General features: G+C 46.8%; 1 protein-coding gene across 11 annotated transcripts in view; it reads left to right on the top strand.

Moving 5' to 3' along the window:
• Positions 1–254: 254 nt before the first annotated feature.
• PLEKHH1 (pleckstrin homology, MyTH4 and FERM domain containing H1) overlaps positions 255–19843 on the top strand; it is a 50559-nt gene continuing 30970 nt past the window's right edge. For 3 of the 11 annotated variants that reach the window (XM_023627970.2, XM_070249652.1, XM_070249656.1), the window contains exons 1-2: positions 907–1039; positions 8571–8729. In XM_023627970.2, the coding sequence (XP_023483738.1) occupies positions 8604–8729 (126 nt within the window). In that variant the 5' untranslated portion in view covers positions 907–1039; positions 8571–8603. Of the gene's footprint in view, positions 556–906; positions 1040–1174; positions 1385–8570; positions 8730–19843 lie in introns of those variants that run through there. The other 8 variants (XM_023627967.2, XM_023627971.2, XM_070249654.1 and 5 more) reach the window with 5 other exon arrangements.

The following is a 19843-nucleotide window of genomic DNA, read 5'->3' on the forward strand; positions in this document are numbered from 1 at the left end:
GCCTCACCTCCAGAGACGCAGATTCAAACCAGGGGTGGTGCCAGGGGATCCTTCACCACAGCCTGGAGTGAGTCTTCTAAAGCCTCACTCCAGGCTGGAGAAAAGGGCCCTGGTGGTGTTTGCCCCTGTTCAGGCCTAGACTGAAAGCCTGCAGGATTGGGGACGAAAGCTCTGCTTTGAAACGCCCTCCCTGCAATAATATCCATATTCATCTTCTTTACCCCATATCCACCTGACCAACAGTTGAGTGTTCCAGTGCTCACTGGGTGTAGGATAATACTGGCGAGCTGACGGACAGCAAGCCCGCGAAGAACAACAGTCCAGTGAAGACTGCCCTGCAAGCTGCCCCGCAGTGTCCTGTTGGCCTTTCTGGCCTCTTGGCCGGCTCCTTTAAAATAATGCATACAGGGGCTGGCTCCGTGGCCCAGTGGTTAAGTTCGCGCGCTCCGCTGCCTCGGCCCAGGGTTCGGATCCTGGGCGCGGACATGGCACCGGTTGTCAGGCCACGTTGAGGCAGCGTCCCACATCCCACAAGTAGAAGGACCTGCAGCTAAGGTATACAACTCTGTGTGTGCGTGTGTGTGTGTGTGGGGGGGGGGGGTTTGGGGAGATAAAGCAGAAAAAAAAAAAAGATTGGCAACAGTTGTTAGCCCAGGTGCCAATCTTTAAAATGAAACAAAATAAAATAAAACAATGCATAAGTACACAAGCAAGCAAGTTCTCCCAGGGCTGTGGCGACCTTCCCCCCCCCCCGCCCCCAAATTACAAATCAGAGCATTGGTCTGCCAGTGGGACAGGCTGTTTGAAATAAGGATTTCTGCTCCAACTATGTGGGCGTTACAGCTCCTACAGGTCGCTAGACAAATGCTGGAACGCCCTTTGGGGGGAAGGGTCTGGTGTCGCGTCCCATCCCGCGAGGGTGCCACGCTGGCTGGCAGCTGAGCAGATCCCGCGCGGCAGCTGTGCGGCCTCCGCAGAGAGCCGGGGGCCGGAGCCCGGGAGGCCGGCGCCGCAGGGCCGAGGCCCGCGGTGCGGAGAGGTAGGAGGCCGAGCCCGCTGAGGTCATTTCCTGTGCCTCTCCGCGAGCCGCCCGCAGAGCCGAGCCGGCGCTGGCCTCTAAGGAGCGGGCGGGAGCGGGCGGGAGGAGGTGGCGCGGCGGAGCGCAGAGCGGGGCGCAGCGAGGCGAGGACTGGCCGTGCGCGGCCAGCCTCCGGGCGCCCCTCCCGGCCGCCCCGCCCACCCCGACCCCTGCTGCCGGGGAGCGGAGACCCGGCGGCCGCCGCGGACTCGGGCGAGAGCGACGCAAGGTCAGCGGCGGGTGCGCGCGGAGGGCGCCGGGTGCGGGTGCGGGGGCGCGGCGCGGACGCCTGCGAGCCCGGCGGAGGTGAGCAGCCCCGCGGCCCGCGGGCAGGGCTGGGCGTGCGGGGTGTGCGCTCCACGGGAGGGTGTCTGGTCGGCGGAGAGGACCAGCTCCCTCCGGCCGAGGGCGATTCCGGAGCAGGTGCCTCCCCACCTGGAACCGAACTCCCAGCCGCTGGGAGCGCTGGAGCCGCGAGTGCGGCTCGGAGGACCCGCACGGTGAGGCGAGGAGTCGCCTTCCAGGGGAGGATCGGGAGTTTGGGACCGGCTGGATCCAGTTGCTCCCGGGAACGGCCCTCGGGGCGTACTGGCAGTCTTCCCACCGCGGTACCTGTCGTCTCGCTCGCTGGCTCCCCTCCTCACCTCATCTCAGGTTATCGCTTGTGTGATTTCTCGGTGGTTCTCTTAGGAGTCCTAATGGGATCAGGCTCAACTCCTAGAGGCAGGTCAGCCAAGCAGAAAAGAAAACAAGTTGGGCGCCGAATGACACCAGGAGCTTTGTGTCCTGAGATTTCGAGAGGAATCGGTCACCAGGAACCAGGGGGCCTTAAGTGGGGTGGCAGAGGCAGTGAAGACCCTCATCTGGGTAGAATCCTCTCCCTGTTGGAGTTCTCCCTGCCAGGACATCTCCATAAGCTTTTGCTAAGAATCCTCCTCATAAAACGCTTCCGGACAGAGCCTTAGTTCCAGCTAAAACTGCTCCTTGAAAGATTATTTTAATAACAATTGCAGGGGAGAAGTCAATGGGTCCTTCATCAAACTTTTTGGACTGTCTTCAGTGCGTCAGATACTGTATATGGTAACATCACTTAACACTTTATAGAACATCGATTCCTGTGTTTCTGCATATTATTCTCATTTTACAAAGGAGGAAGTGGACTCAGAACAATCGTGATTTGCCCAAGGTCATGTAGCTAAAGAGTGGAAGAGGCAAGACTCAAACTGAAGCCTCCTAAATTCCAAATGTGGGGTTTGGTCCACTGTCTGCCACCGTCCCTCCTGTACACTGCTGAGGGGCCCTGCTCAGAGCTGGGTTCCCGTGGGGTACACCCTGTGGTCCCAAACTCACTGAAACTAACAACTGAGCTGAGAAAATGTGATGCCCCTTGTGCCCCTTTAAGAAGTCACTGACTAAGGAGATGTGTGTATCTCTCACTCTCCTCCCCCATGGTGCTCTCCTCTTTACTATCCCCTTCTTCTCTGAGGCTGTGTGTGTGGGTGTGGAGCTCTCTGCTTCTTATGGTTGACAGTGCTTTGTACATGCTCACATCAAGGTGCCAGGATTCCCTCACTCCTGATCCATGACTTCACAGCAGGCTGGCTGCTGAGCCACCATCCTGCCTTCTCTGGCCAGCCCACCTGAGCCGTCCCTCCCTTCTGTCAAAAACTAGTTCACAACTGAGCTCCTCTCTGAGGAAACAGTCACTTATTGCTGGCTGGAGTGTGAATTACAATAGCCTCAGGGGAGGGCAATTTTGACTGGCCAAATACAAGTGTACGTCACTTAACCCGACAAGTTCATTTCTGGGACTTTATCCTTCACATATATTCTGATGTGGATGAAATTATGTATATTCATTAAAGATTTATCGCTGCATGTTTATTTTAGCAAAGGTATCAAACAACCCAAATATCTGTCAATCAGGGATTCTTAAATGAAATCATGTCATAGCCACACGATAGAAAACAATAAAGCTGTTAAAAAGCACGGAGAGGAAATGGAGCAGATATGTATATTGCTTTAGGAAGATCTCTAGGTTATATTGGCAAGTACAGTGTGTATGGTATGCTACCACTTGTGTATGTGTATGCCACATCTATTTGAATGCCTCTGTGTGCACTGAATATCTCTGAAAGGCATAAAACCCCATAACAGTGATTGTCTCTGGGGAGAACTATTGCTGAAGGACAGGGGTGGAAAGAAGCCTTAACTTTGCCCCATATACTCTTTTGTTCAATATTCAAAAATAAAGAGATAAAATCGTTTTAAAAAATCCCCTGACCTCCATTCCAAGGTGGATCTGGTGGTGAGCACCTCTATGGGCCACATCTCTCCCTATGCCCATGGTACTGTTGGTTTACCTTTTGCTTGTTCCCAGTAGCTGTCATTTATTGAGTGCCGACTGTGTGCCATGCTTTTGTAATATCTCCTTTAATTCTCAAAAAAATATGACATAGTGTGGTCTATGAAATTGCTGTTTTTGAAGGCCAAAAAATGGTTAAATGTTGACAGTTTCATATGGTTCAACCTAATCTTTCTGCCTTCAATTTCAAACTGTAAGTGAGGCTCAGAGAAGGTAATAAGCAAATGATTTAAGGTTGCGGGATTAATTAGGGCCTGAACCAGTATTCAAACCCAGGCCTGTCTGGTGCCAGGACGTGGTGTCTTAGGTTGTATACTCTGCTGTTTTTCTTTACTGGTTTTGTTCTCAAGGGATGCTATTCCTGGTTGTCCCAGCCCCTTCTACTATTTAGATCCCTGAAGGCTGGAATGTGCTCACCTTTTCCTGTCTCCCCCAACATTGTGAAATGTGACGCTCAGCTCCCAAAAGAGGTAAAACGCATGTTGTTGGCTTGATCAGATGACAGTGCAAGATCAGAGGGAGCTGTGCCCTGCGTCTACTCACTGCCCACCTCCCCCTCTGCCCCCCGCAGCTGCATCACCAGAAAGAGGGCACAGAGCTCTTCCTTTCCTGCAGTTGGGCAAGTGGTCAGACTTGTCTAGCAGAGCACTTTTAGAAGATGGTGGTAGCCCATCACTAGCAGGTGGAAATCACAAAAGATGCTCACACTCAGGGAATGAACCATAGGGAGCTGACACAGGAGAGCCCGGTGGAAATTGTACCCAGAACAGAATCTGTGTTACCATCTGATGCCTCCTGCAGTGACCTCTGACCTCTTTCTTTTAGGCTCTTGTATTGATTGGCCCCTCTGGCAGGGAAGTTTCTGGATATTCAGATGGTAGAGTTTATCCTCGCAAGCCATGGGATTTTTAGTCACCTTTATGCCCCCAACCTTGCACACGGGAAATCACCTAACAAAAGTTAGTTGAATTAAATTTAATCTTAGCATTTTGTCAATTTCTGGTCAAATTCCTAAACCTGCCAGAGCCAGCTCAGGTCACCTTTGTGTTTTCTCTGATACACACCCAGAGTCTGACGTCACCTAAAGACTACCTGTGCCCTGTTTTCACCACCCATCCTACCTGCAGCCCCTACCCCTGAGGCACATCTCTGCTGACCTCTGTGGCCATGTCAGTCCAGGGAGCTGGAGGACTTAGGGAGTTGCAAAGCAGGTGTTGAGGCCATGGCAACCATCTGACTCTCACCTGCCAAACTGTTTAGTGTGCTGGGCACCAGTGGGAATTAAGAGAACTGGGTTTCACAAGAATGGCCGTGAGTTGATGATAATTGTAGCTAGAAGGAGGCACATGGGGATTTACTGTACTAGTCTCCCTGCTTCTTGTGTGTGTTTGAAGCTTTCCAGAATAAAAAATGAAAAAAACAGCGGAGCTGGGTTTCGTCCCCAGCTCATGTCCCTTCTCTCCTTTCCCCATCTATTTTTACCATTAATGTTACGTCTGTGTTAGGCTAGCCTGGTAGTGTGAGACTCTCCCTCCACCACCGACTCATCTTCATGGAAAGAGACTCTTCTATCTGTTGGGAGATCAGGATTCTTGGCCCAGCTCTTATACTACTTAGTTCTGTGTCTCTAAGCAAGTCACAGATGTGATGAGGTTCCTCATCTGTTCATGGTGAATAATATCACTTGTTCTACATCTCAGGGATATCGAGAGGATAGGGAGAGAAGTCACACCTGTCGCAATGCTTTGAAAAGATAAGAACCATTAGTAAATTCATTTCTGCTCATCCTTGTGCATCTTTATGGGAGGTACAATCGCAAGGTGACTTTGCAGGTGGGGTTCAACTTACTGGTATCTTCCCTTAACGTCCTGTGTTTTATCGCTGCTGCTCTCACCACCTGCTTCAGTCGGAAGAGCCTCTGGGGCTTGTGCTTGGCAGCAGACACCTTGCTCCAGATCCGTTTCCAAACCTCTTAGCTCTCCTCGCATGCCCAGACAAGCCTAAGATGAGTGCCAGCCCCCTTGCCAGCATCCTCAAGGCAGGGAGAGGATTAAGCAGAGTGCTTGATGGGTTCAAAACCGTGATGTCATGCAGATGTTTGATTGGGGAAAGCACTCGCTACGTCTAGGTATAATCTCACATATCAGGGCTCAGCAGAGGCCGATGACGTATTTCTAAAGTCCCCGGGGATCTTGATAATTTGAGTTTCCACTCTCCCCATGGAATCTGAGCAGCAGCTTTGACAATCAATGAGAGGGAATTAAAGTTCACCAATTTCTTTTAATACCACAAAAGGATTAAGTTTCCCTTGCCCCTTGGTTTTACCTGGGTGCTTGTACTGCTAATTCTTAGCCCTGGGCTAAGTTGCAAGACTCTCAGCTCCTAGTTTCAGATCTGCCACATTTTTTACTTATACAAGGAAAAGCAAAATCCCCTTAAAGGACAAAGCAAATCAAACATAAACATGAAACCTCCCAGCCTTCTCTGGAGGCCCCCACAAGGTTCTGTTTTGTCTTTTCAGCTGTGATCTTAGATCAGAAAAGGTCATGTTTTGTTTTTGTCTTTTGTCTTCCTGCCCGTTCCAGTTGGTCCCAGTCCTTTGAGGTGGGGATTGCTGGGGGCTCACAATGTTGGGATTGTTTGGGATGACAGTTCCCGGAGAGCCGGGCTGAGGTCATGTGTCCAGTGTTCTGAGTAGCCCAGAACCAGAAGACTCAGACACCAGACCCATCAGTGGTTTAATTGTTGGGCCTTTCTCTACAGGTCTACTGACGCTGGTTTTTAAACAAAGAATCGGGACACATGATAAATGCCTGTGCTTATGGAGGTCATGGTGTCAGAATATTTGAGATCTTGAAGCCCTAGAAAATCTGGGATGTAGGTTTGCCCTAGCACCAATGATCCCGAAAGATCCTACAAAATATTTCTTTCATTCTTAACAATCCACCTCACTCTGAAATCAGAGTTCTTTCCAGTTTTTGGATGGGTAAAGAGCACAGTGGATAACAAGAAGGACTTTGGAACAAGAATCCCAGCTCCACTACTTACTAGCTGTAGAACTCTATATAAGTTGGTTAACCTCTCAGTTCCTCCGTGTTTTCGCGTGAGAGTGTAGACACTAGTGCCTACATGGGTTGTCTTGAGGATTAAAGAGGCCACATGTACCTGTCCTACAATAAGGACTCAATAAACGATAGCTATTTGTGGTCTATAATGGGAGAAAGATACTTGTAAAAGTCAGATGTGAGATAGGAAGCAATATTGTGGTTAACCCGTCAAGGACAGCCTCATTGGTGCATCAGGGTAGTATTTGGCAGTACAGGAGGTGGCTGGGTTTTCTGAGGCCATGTGGCTCCTGAAGAGGGGAAAAGGGATTTAAAAAAACATTTTTATTATGGAAAATCTCAGGCATATATTTAACTAGAGAGAGACCAGTATAAAGAACCCCATATACCCATCACCCAGCTTCAAAAATTATCAACATTTTGATAAATCTTATTTCATATATCTCCACCCACTCCTCACTCCCTACCGTAAAGTGTTAAAGTAAGACTCAGAGATTATATCATTTCACCTGTAAGTCATATGTATTTCTAAATGATGACATTAAAAAATATATCAACCTAAAAGATTTAACAGTCATCCCTTAAAATCATCTAACACTAGGATGACCATATGTTAGGGTCTGGGACAGACCAAAGTGATGCTTGTTGCCAAGCATATTTATTAACAGTGCCCTAGAAGGAGGATTTAAACAAATCTGATGCTGGATGTATCTTCCAGCCCTTTTCTCCTCTGTGCTCACTCTGTGCCTCTGTCTCCTCTCATGCACACTCATACATCCTTCTTCATTTTCTCATCCCCAACCCAGTTTTTCTTAAATATATCCAGGAGACATCTGGCTAAATTCCCCTGGCTGGGGATATTATAGATGTCTACTTGATTTGTTCTGAATTTGTGTAAAGTGTTTTCCAAAGACTTGTGGCTTTTCCCGGAGACTATAGCAATATATCTACCAGTTTTCTGGTTTGCATTTTATAATTTAAAGGAAAGAGTGAGAATCTGCTCCAAAGCAGGATGGTTTGATGACAACAATTGACAAAATCCCAACTAAAAAGAAAATTGTCAAGGAAATTCAAACCATTACATTTTCTTTCCATTTTTTCCCATCTAAAATTATCTAGTTGTAATAGAATCTGAACTAAACTGGGAACCAGGGTTCTGCCTCCAGTTAGCTCTGTGATCCCAGATGAATCTGTTCCCCACTTTAAGCCTTCTTGAAACACCATCCCCCCCCCCCCCCCGCAGCATAATCTGCCCCCTTTGCCTGCTCCCATTTATCTGCATATTGATTAGCAACTGCAGAGGAAGATGGGCACGGATGTTAGCTCAGGGCCAGTCTTCCTCGGCAAAAAGAGGAGGATTGGAAGTAGTTAGCTCAGGGCTAATCTTCCTCAAAAAAAACCCCCCTAAAACTCCTATATTTATAAGGGCCAGCCCTGTGGCTGAGTGGTTAAGTTCACATGCTCCACTTCGGCGGCCCAGGGTTCAGATCCTGGGCACGGACATGGCACCGCTCATTAAGCCATGTTGAGGCGGCATCCCACATGCCACAACTAGAAGGACCCACAACTAAAAATATACAACTATGTACTGGTGGGATTTGGGGAGGGAAAAAAAAAAAGCAATTGTGACTACCTTGTAATTTTGCAATTAGACTTTCTTGAAAAACTCAAAGACAAGGGGACCTCTCTTAATTACCTTTGCATCTCCAGTGTCTGGAACAGTGTCTGGCATGTAAATATTTGTTGAATGGATAAATGCTTGTTAAATAGATAATTGAATGAAAAACAGATGAGCCCTACTTTTCCGTTCTGTAAAAATGAGACTAGGTTCTCCTTACGGTTTCTCAGGTTCTGTGATTTCCTGAGGTTGCTCGGCTAACTTAGAGTGGAGCGGGACACAGTGAGCCGAGAAAGGTGGCAATGGGACAGGCGGAGAGCAATGACTAACTTACCTCCCCAGCCCTGTTTTCTGTCCTCCATTGATCTCCTCCTCCTCCTCTCCCCACACAACTCTTCCCACACCCTTATTTATCTTTTCTTCTCTCACTGTGCTGGTTCTCAGGGCTCCCTAGAATATCCAGAAGTTGATTCCATCATGGCAGAACTCAAGGTGGAGAGCCGGACCAGCGTGGACTGGCAGAAGCGCTGCCTGGCCCTGGAAACCCAGCTCTTCCGGTTCCGCCTACAGGCCAGCAAGATAAGGGAGCTGCTGGCTGACAAGGTGGGTCTTGGAGAGCAGGTAGGCCCGACTCACCACAGAGGTCTGTGTGAGAGAGGGAGAGTTGGGGAAGGTGAGCTTTCTTTTTTTGTTGTTTTATTTCATTTATTTCTTTTTAGTTGAAATATATTTGATATAACATTGTGTAATTTAAGGTGTACAACATGTTAATTTGATACATTTATATATTGTAATAGGGTTGCCATTGTAGTGGTAATTAGCACCTCTATCACATAATTAGCATTTCTTTTTAGTGGTTGGGATAATTAAATTCTAGTCTCTTAGCAAGTTTGATGATTATAATAGAGTGCTGTTGTCTGTATTCACTATACTGGGCATTAGATCCTTATTTGCTACTCCTTACGGAAGAGTGAACTTTTAATAAGATGCTTTCTACACATGCAAACTGAAACCCACGGTGGTTTTTTTTTTTTAAAAGACCGAAATCAAAGCAGTTGACTAAGCTGTCAGCTTGCATCCTTCCCTGCTCTGCCTCTTCGTATGGCACACCAAAGAAGTGACACAGGTCTTCTTAGTTCTCCATCAACTCTTGAGTCACGTGTAGTGCAGTGAAGGTTCTATTACTCCCTTAACATTTCTTCTCCAGTGTGGGGCAGGAGGATGATATAGGAGAGAAGAATGGAAATCCTCACCCTCCTATGCATCCTCACCCTCCTGTGCATCCTCTATTAAGGAGCTATGGAAGGCAGCCTGGTTTCCTGGTGACGAGGTCACAGGCTTTAGAGCCAGACACGTCTGGCTCTGCCACTTACTAGCTATGTGACCCTAGGCAACTACCTTCACCTTTAAGGCAGGGACACAAATGTCTACCTTTCAGAGTTATTTTGAGAATTATATCATATCTCATATATAAATGTTCTAGCACAGAATAGATCTTAAATGGGAATAATTATTATCTTTACAGGCTTGGGTAGGCTGGTCTGGCAAACTGACCATGAGTCATAATGTTTCTACGGGAAGCTACATTCTAAATGGCTGACTTTCAGAGGCATTTTGGAGCATAACCCATCTAGATAGTAGAGACCTTCACTAAGAAAATATATGTATCTTACCTGAATCAACTATTCTCTCCATAGTTTTGTTTATTGTATCCATTGCCTAGCAAACCCTTCTTTCATAGTACAAAAGTAAAATTCAGTCCATCCTTCTTCAAGTAATGTCAGAGTCTTGATTAGTAAAGCCTGAATAAATGACCTATTTTATTGATAGCCTCAAACCTGGAGTCCAGGAAGACAAATTATTGGTATCACCTCTACATTTCCACTGCTGAGGGGAGTGGCCCTGGCCTAGCCTGGACTAGAATCGTGAACGGTGGGTCTGTTGGCATTGCTGTCTCTTAGTTCAGGCTTTGCAGAACAGAGACCAGCAGGGTTCCTATGGATATGGTTCAGGTTCTACTAGTAGAAAGGGTAGAATCCAGCCACCTCAGGGAAAGGGAAGTGGGCCTTACGCAGTGGTTCTCAAAGGTGGTCCTCGGACCACCTATGCCAGAAACCTGGAGTGCTTGTTCAGCATGCACATTCCTGGGCCCCACCCCAGTCCTTCTGATCCAAGTCTCCTGCTGCTGATAATCTGCATGTTTAACAAGCTCCCAGAAATTGGTTTCGTACACTATAAAGTTTGAGAACCTTGCTTTAGGATATGGGATTGGGGGAGGCATGCAAGGAAGGAAAGGATAAGCAGGGATCTAGACCAGATGGTCTAAAACACATCTCAGAGGGAAGAGACTCCTGTTTCTAACAATACAGACAACAAAATAACCTTAAAAAAGACCATTATGAAACACCTAGAAATACTGGATTAATTGTTTAAAATATGCTTCTCAGTGCAGATCTGTGCACTGAAAAAAGTAAAAGGAATCATTAGTGAGGAAAATCCCGAGTGATACTCAGTTCTGGCATCTGAGTGGGATGGGGTGTGTGTCTGGCCTCCCTTTAGTAATGAAAGTTTTGAGTTTTGAGTTTTAACATCTGTGGGAACAGAGATGAGGTCTGGCCAGTTGGAAGTGGGAGTTGAAACTGAAACTTCCACATAAAGTCAGGACTATCAAAGGACTTTACCCTAAGTAAAAAGGTATACAAGGAAAAGAAAATCATCCACCAGCACAGGGAGATGGCAGAACAGCTTCTCATACTTGGCAAGGCTCTGGGCAGAAAAAACAAAAATAAAGAAAAAGGAAAGTGTTCCCTGAGAACCTGAGGATGCCATTGGTTTAACCTTAGAATTTGTACTATCTCTGTGGATTAGGAACCCTAAGTTCTGGACCAGTGATACACCTGGGAGACCTTGTAGGAACAGACACAGAGCCTCCCTGGTTGAGAAACAAGACCTCAACTGAGATCACACAGGATCTCCATGGAAAAAAAAGCCTTAGTGAAGGTGAATATATGATCCACAATGACTCAATACTTGAGAGAATAATCTACAGTGAGTGAGAGTCCACATACACAACAAACAACTGGACCAGACACCCCTCAAGAACTTCTAATAATAGAATAGTTGGCAAGACACTATAAAATAAGTGAATTAAAAACTATTGCAGATGTAACGAAGTAATTGAAAACATGAGACAAGAACAAAACACTATCCAAAAAGATCAGGTGAACTTGAAAAAGAAACAAATAGAACTGCTAGAAGTGAAAAATGTTTTTGTTGAAATTAAATGTTCAGTGGATAGGTTAAACATCAGACTAGGCACCATTGAAGACAGACTTAACGAATGGAAAGATGGACTTGAGGAAATCATCCAGAAGGCAGCACAAGGACACAGAGACTGAGATGTGGATGCTAGAATGACAAGATCCTATATAAGATTCCAGAAGTGGAGAAGAGAATGAAGGAGAGGCATTACTTAAAGAGATAATGGCTTAAAAGTTTCCAAGCTTGATGAAAGACATGAAGCCTCAGATTCAGGAAGCAGAATGAGTCTAAGCACCATAAAGTTTTTTTAAATCTATGCCTACTGTCTTAGCTAGATCATAGTTTGGCTGCTGTAAGAAAGAATCCCAAATAACAACGGCTTAAACCAGACAGATGCTTATGTCCTTCTCATGTCACATTCCAGGCATAATCAGTCTACCTCTAGGGTGATGTCTGCTACGTGTTTGAAAATGGTTTGCCCTCATGTCCACATTCCAACCTGTTCCCTTTAAGCACGTGACCTGGAGGTTACATTCATTCCTTCTGCTCACATCCCATTGGCCAAAACTTATTCACGTGGTTGTACCTAGCCGCAGGGAAGGTTGGAAAGTGTTGTCATTATTCTGGATAAACATGTGCTCTGCTAAAAGTTGGAGGTTCTATTTATGTGAGAGAGAAGGGGAGAACAGATACTGGGGAACAATGAACAGTCTTTAAGTTTAGAATTTAAGTCTAGAATAATAGTAATAACAAATAGAGTATATAACTTTCAAATCAGTAGAGCAGGGAAGTGGAATAAAGTCTATTAGTTCCATGCAGGGAAGAGAAAAAAACGAGTATGGAAAAAAAGGAGTAATCAGCAAGCACAAAATGCAGTGGTAGAAATAAATCCAAATATATTGGTCACAAGGAGACATATACCAGAATGTATATTGCAGCATCGATGTATGAAAAAACAGAGCTATTCTAAAGGTCTATTCACAGGGGATGGATAAACCTATTGAGTGTATTTGTACAACGTAATACAACATTGCAAGTAAAAATAAATCGAGTAGAGCTACGTATATAAGATCAGTAAATCTCAAAAACCAACACTGAACAAAAAAAGTCCAGAAGGATATATTTAGAACAATGGAGTTTATAAAGTTTTAAAAACTGCAAAACAATACTGTCTGTTGTTTAGGGGGTGTATGCAAATGAGTTAAAAAGTTAAATACAACCAAGTGCAGGGTCAATACCAGAAGGAGAGGAGTAACATTGGGGAGAAGTATGCAGGAGGCCCCAGCTATCTGTAGTGGTCCGTTTCTCAGAAACATCAGGGAACCAGCCGGTGGCGTAGTGGTTAAGTTCGTGGGCTCTGCTGGCCCTGGGTTTGTAGGTTTGGATCCCAGGCGTGAACGTACACACTGTTCATCAAGCCATGCCGTGGCGGCATCCCATATACAAAGTAGAGGAAAACTGGCACAGATGTTAGCTCAGGGACCATCTTCCTAAAGCAAAAAGAGGAAGATTGGCAACAGACATTAGCTCAGGGCCAATCTTCCTCACAAACAGAAACAAAAACATCAGAAGCAGCTTTGAGAAAAATTGGGATGTGACAAAGCTGAATAGTGTATACATGTCTTAAAAAAATTATTCTCTACGTGTTTCTTTTGGCCTGAAATATTTCATAATAAAAGATGTTTTAAAGTGCTGCTCTCCCTATTCCCTAGGGGCCTTAAACACACAATAAAAACACACCTTCTTCCTCCACAGCCCCTCTGTTCTGGGTAGATTGAACTTTCATATCGGCTCCTCTTCTCTTCCAGGTCATCTTTGACCAGGATGCCCTCTCATAAAAATGTTGGGGGCTCAGCCTGTTACTTGGGTAAAGAAGGGGGAAGCAGACTCAGGGCAGAAGAGATTTGGGGTGCAGGAGGGGAGAAGGAGAGAGAAATCTTGACTGGGGTTCATGGGCTGGGAGACTTGAGTAAGGAAGAGGGCTGGGATGTTAGCCCAACAGCGAACCTCTTGGGAGGAAAGCCTAAGGCTGTGAACACCATGTTGCTCAGTGTTGGGGCCCTGCCTGTCACCTGCAGTCATTCCCAAAGCAATAGGACGGGTTCAACAGTTCACTAGAGAGTTTCCCCAATACGTCAAGGTAAGTTTCAGATCACAGGAAGAGATGACAGGTTTCTCAGGACAGCTCCTGCTGGGGCTCAGCCCTGGTCCCAGCTCTGCCGCTCCCTGCAGAACTTCCACGTCAGTCATTGTCGGTACCACCTGCACCCTGGTGAGCCAGGGCAGCTGGGGCCCTCTGGCCAGCTGTCTCACTCCCCTGCCCCTCCACTCTCTGCCCAGCTGCCCGCCCATCTGTGGAGATTACGTTGCTGCATGGCTGCTGGCCGCCCCCTCACTGCCGGCGCTGCCTGGGATCAGACGCCACCTATTGGCTGCTAAGGCTTGGAAGCGTGCCCTTCCTCCCTCCCCACCACACAGCCTACTGGCACCTGCCTCTCTCCTGCAGCATTGCCATTCTAGACAGGGAATGATCTGTGCTAAAAAGAAAAATGTTTTTTAAAGAAAAAAGGCTACCCGATAATCCCTCACCAGAGGGTGAGAGAGGAGCTGGAGTGTGAGGAGAAGAGAGTTCTAGACCTTCCTGCTGTTACACCTCTCAAGGACTGGTGTGCCCTGGTCACTGTTGTCATGGACACCCACATTGCCAGGGCCGCGCCATTCTGGAGCCAGATGGCTTTGTGGGTTCACTTCCCATCCAGTGCAGGAGTCGAGGGAGTGGCTGATGTCTCGGAGTTCACATCCCACTCTGCTCCCCAGCCGTCTTCTTGGTGTGCTGCGGAAGTCACAAAGGCTAGTCAGGTCAGTTTAAAACTTGATACTGTTCTAAGAGGCTGTAGAGATGGATATTAAAAGCCCCTTGGACTTTTTTCATTCTTGCTAAACTTATGCCTCAGTTTTCTCATCAGAAAAGTGGAAATATAATATCCACAGAAGAACTTTGTAGGAATTATCATGATTAGTATTAGTATTAGATTAGAATTAATGCAAGTTTAAAATTTTTTATTTGCTTACTCCCTGTCTGCTTCCAAGATGGATTTGATGGATTTATTAAAAAGAAGAAATAATGTAATAAAACATCCCTCCTTTTTTAGCTTGCATGTTTTTAACTGAAGTGGCTTTTCCCAAATCCTGTTCCAATGGGACTGTATACGCTTCGTCTTTTCTAAAGTCCCTTACTGGTTTCTCCAACCAAGGTTTTGAAATGCAGTATCTCAGTTTTGTATTTACCAAAAATTTGTAGTTCAGGACTTCTTTTTGAATGTATAAATGGCTCAGTTCCATCTCCTTCAACAAAAGAACAATGAATATTGCTCTTCCCCCCTCAGACCGTGGATTATACAGAGGTGGCGATTTACTTCGGGCACCAGCTTCGCAACGTCTGGGTAGAACACAAGGCCCAGAAAACCATATCCTTAAATACCCCAGGACTTGTGAAAAGGCCAGGTGCCATAAAAGGAGAATACTAGGGCTGTCAGGACTGGTCACAAATACGTTGAAGTCTGTGCAAAGTCATCGCAGCATCGGCCTTAGCAGATTTCATTTCTGACAAACCCGATTTGCTTTGGGAGCAAATACTTTCTAGAACTTTTATTCACTGTGTGTGAGCGTGCGCACGTGCGTGTGAGTATGTGTGTGTGGGGGGGGAGAGAGATTTTTTATTCTCCTAACCCCCCATTTTTTATAAGGCCCACTAGAGTATTTCTCAGGAACCAGAGTATTGACAGAGCTCTGTACTCCTGTAAAGCCGTCTGAGAAGCCTGTGCTGCTGGAGGCTGGGCCCCGGGATGTGTCTCCGAAGGAGTCAGTCAGCTTGTGGCCAGTCTTGTGTTTTCAGAGTGTATCTGTGGAACACCTGCCCCAGGATCACCTGGAGTTTTCTTTTCAAGCACATTTCTGGGTCCTTGCCTCAGACTTGCTATACAAACCTCTGTGGGCAAGACCCAGGAGTGTGCCTGCAGCAAACTCCATGTGGGTCCTTGTACCCCTGAAAGCCTGGGATGTACCGCCAAGAACTCCCGCCACGGCCTTGCCCCTGGGCCCCATTCGGCTGTCCTTCTAGTGGATGCCCCGAACCCCATGTGCTCCCGAGGAGGCTCTGGGCTGGCTGGGAGCAGGGGAACCCACAGATGAGACTTGGAGCCCTTTCTCTGCTGCGTCTTCTGCAGTCAGACACGGGGGCAGCCCCACAGTCATGTAGTTTATATATTTAGGAATAAGCATGTGACTTCGATTGCACAAAAGATCTGCTACTAAAAATAATAAAGTTGAAAACCACTGTCTTTGATGACAACAGAGTTAGAAGCATTTAATAGCTAAAACTGGGGGTTGCAGACTCAAATGCTTGCAAGTGACTTAAATAAGTGAGACAGGTGGGTCCTGGGGAGACCTTGAGGGAGTGTGCTACAGCAAGAGGAGGAAGCCAGTTATTGCCGTAAGAAAATGTAACCTTAGTGTGTCCAGATCTGAGTTTTCAAGAGAAGCTGGAAGTCAGGGATTACATGTAGAATCTGGGTTTTATGTGACACATGAGATTTGGATCTGTGAGGCCCAGTGGCTAACAGTACAATTGACTCTGGAGCCACTGCTCCTGAGTTTGAATCCTGGCTCTGCCTCTTGACTGTGTGACCTCAGGCAAGTTAGCTAACCACTCTGCGTCAGTTCCCTTCTCTGTACAACAGGGATAATAATGGTCCCCGCCTTCTAGGATTGGAATGAAGATTAGTTGAGTTAATACATATAAAGTGCGTAAAGCAGTGCCAGACACGTAGCAAGTGGCCTTGTTTTGTTATATCTGTGTCTGCCAAATCTCACGACACTGTAGGTCTTACAAGACACTGTAGGGTAGTAGTCGGCAACTTCTGGCTTAAAGCGATTCTTTCTGTAGATGGATCATAAGTAGGCTGACCATATAATTTATCATCTAAATCGGAGCACGTTAGAGAAAGAAAGGGAGGCTCTATTAATAATTATTCTGGGATGACAGGTGAGCACCAGACTGTCCCAGGCCAACTGGTCTCCCTGGTCCCAAGTGCCGTCTTTGTAGACAAAAAGCCAACAAGTAGCTATGTCTGTAAACTGCTCAGTAAGTGCCAAGGTGTGCACATGAGCTTTACATGACGCATCTCATGTAATCTTCACAACAACCCTCGGAGATGGAGACTCATACTCTTTCACTGGTAAGGAAACTGAGGCAGAGAGAGGATAAAGAACTTATCTAAAGCCACACCCAGGAGCTAGAGCCTTAGCTCTCACCTGTACTGTTCTCTCCAGTGGGTGCAAAGCCGTGGTAAGAATATTGAACCCCCTTTTCAAAGCGATAGCTGAGACTCAGCATGGCGAGGCTCTTGGCTCAGGCCACTGCTCGGCACACCAGGACTGTGCTGAGAGCACGGGAGAGCGCCCACTGCTCCTGCCCCAGGGGGCTGATATTTCACAGTATCACTGAGTGTAACAAGGAGCTGTGGACATGGGGATTAGATACCAGGCTGGTGCCAAGTGCATTTCATCAGGTTGTTGCGCCAGTTCTAGCCAGCTTAGAGTCTCATGTGTGAGTCGCAGCTGGTGTAAGTGGATCCCGCCTAAAAGTCAGCCGCCTAAACCTGACACCTCCTCTGCTGGCGCGTCACTCCAGGCCCACAGGCCAAAAGGACAGCTGAGGACACGGTCCTAGGGAACCCTCTGAGAGGAGAAACAGGACCCAAATAAAGGGTGGCCCGCCCATAGTGTAAGCATTTCAGAGCTCCAGATGTGGCCCTTTATGCAAGTGTAAAGAGCAGTCTGCCATCATGAAAAGTTGATGCTGGGATTAACAGAGGAGTTTGAAAACTCTAAAAATGACATTCTGGCATAGAGACACCTGGGAGTATTCCAATGGCAATGGAGAAAATATATTTTCGTAAAAACGGAGGGAAACATGATGTTAAAAATATTCTTTTCAAACAAGGACGGCAGGATGTCGGTAATTGTTGGAGCACAGTGATGGATACACGGATGGTCATTATACTCTTCTCTTTTAAAAAAGTTCCAACTGTTCCACATGTTTTCAATGTTTGGACATTAGTTTTAGAGAAAAAAGAATACTCCAGCATAAAGGTGAATACAGAATGGTTTGAGTCTTTAGTGCCCTTGCTGGGAAGATAGGAACCGCTGGAGGGTGGGAAGCAATGAGGACTATGTGGCGGCCGGCCCAAGGCTGGGAGGAGGCCTTCCTTTCCATCTGCTTCCATGATAGCTTACCTTAAAGGGATGTCTTGTGTTAAAATCTTGAGGGGAAAAGTGCTCACCATGTTGTCAATAGTGGAGTGATTTCTGGCTCTGGCCAGTATCATTGACCACTGTTCACCCAAATGGAAATACCCAGCTGGGAGGTAGGACTCAAATACACTCTGTACTTCACCCTACATTGGTTTCTCCATCTGTAAAATGGGAAGTTTTCTATCAGATGAAGTTAGAAAATATTAGACAGTCGTTGCAGAAGTCACAAATGTGAACGATCATTTCTTATGGAAATCCTCTGTCTTCTGAGCTCCAGAGCAGGTGTGAGATCTAAACGGTCCAGCTGAAAGTTAATCTAAGAAACTTGTCAGGGATCCAAAGCCTTCCCTTTCAATATTTCATTGTAGTCTTAAAAAATTAAATGCTCCTGGGGGCTGGCCCCGTGGCCGAGTGGTTAAGTTCGCGCACTCCGTATCAGGCGGCCCAGTGTTTCGTTAGTTCGAATCCTGGGCGCAGACATGGCACTGCTCATCAGACCACGCTGAGGCAGCATCCCACATGCCACAACTAGAAGAACCCACAAGGAAGAATACACAACTATGTACCGGGGGGCTTTGGGGAGAAAAAGGAAAAAATAAAATCTTTAAAAAAAATAAAATAAAATAAAAAAATTAAATGCTCCTGGTAATTGTATTAGTTAGAGTCGTTTCTGATTTGGGCTAGCTTATGCAAACAGGGAATTTATTGGGAGGATCCTGGAACAGCTCATGGAACTGAAGGAACTTCCTAGCAATCATGACTTGGTGAAGTTTGTGAACGTTCGGGGCAGCCCCTTGGCTCTTGTCTCTGGTCTCTCAGTCCCAGATTTCAGATTCCTGGTGAGAGAGAACCTGATTGATCCAGTCAGGTCTGGTGCTGAAGGGGGAGTTTTATATAGTACTCACCTGGTCACTGGGAGGCACTGGTATGTGTCAACCAACCCTCCCCTGCCCCACCATCATGTGGAATTCTCTTTGCACTGGGAAGCCACCCTTATAACCATAATATTGGTTTTTGCTATGCTGTTATCTCCCCTGTAGCTGCAGAGCAACTGTTTGAAGGTCAAGGGACTCCTGTAAGACAGGCCCAAGGGCTGTTTGATTTCAGAAAGGCCATCTAGCTCTAATTGATGCCTGAGTCTGGCCAGAAGCAACCCACTCTCTGGGGCTTGATTCAAGTGGTTCTATCATAATTGCTAAACTCAGGAGAATAAGGAAAGAAGAGATACAGTTATCCTTGTCCCGAGCACATGAATGCCTGGCAGAAGTGTTCCTGTCCATTGGAAGCCCAAGGGGTATTTTTGTCCCATGGTTGTAAATCTTGAGTTTTATTTGGGATCCTCAGCTCCTTTCAGAGAGAATGTGTATGAAAGCATCTGTGTCTCTCCTCTCCCAAGAAGGAGGAAAAAAATGGATGCAGGAGGGCTGCCCTGAGAAAAGAGGGGTCCCAGGTTCTCAAACATGAGCTACTTCCGGGTAACTCTCCTTTCACTGTCCAGCACCAGACTGGGGGGCTTCTTCTCTTCCATACTTTAATCAAGGAAGGAAAGCAGAATTTTGGCTGAGGTGAGAGATTGGAAAAGAGAGAAGGAATTAATTGCTCAGTTTACTGGTAAATATCAAGCCAGCATCCAGGCCAACGGGAGAAGGTTGAGTAGCTGGAGAAAAGGCCAAATCTACAGAGGTGAGGTGGGCGCAGGCTGGACTGGAGCTTGAAAGTGGAGGCTGTTCAGCCTCGCAGAGGACACGCCTGGAAGATTATGCCTGTACTGTATATTTAATGCATACCTCTTGCCCGGGGGCAAGGCAGGGCAGGAAAGGAAGAAGTTGACTTGACTAGGCCATGGCACATGGCGTTTGACAGGAAAGTTGGATGTATGACTCTGCTCTGCTTCCTCGGAACCTTGTGTGATGATGTGTGGTTAGGGCAGTAGACGGCCGAGCCCTGACCAGGGGAAGGGTAGGAGCTGAAATCCAGCCCACACTCCACTCGCCAAGCTGCGAGCTCGCGAAGCTGCAGAGATGCCGTGTGGGTTGTGGGCTCGTGAGCAGCTCCTTAGGCTTCAGCTTAGATCTGGTCCCTGATGAGCCTCCATATGTAAGAACATTGGTCCCTGTGATTGGGCCACTTGGCGTAAGATT

The sequence above is a fragment of the Equus caballus genome, chromosome 24, assembly GCF_041296265.1.
Source record: "Equus caballus isolate H_3958 breed thoroughbred chromosome 24, TB-T2T, whole genome shotgun sequence".
In the NCBI taxonomy this organism is placed as follows: Eukaryota; Metazoa; Chordata; class Mammalia; order Perissodactyla; family Equidae; genus Equus; species Equus caballus.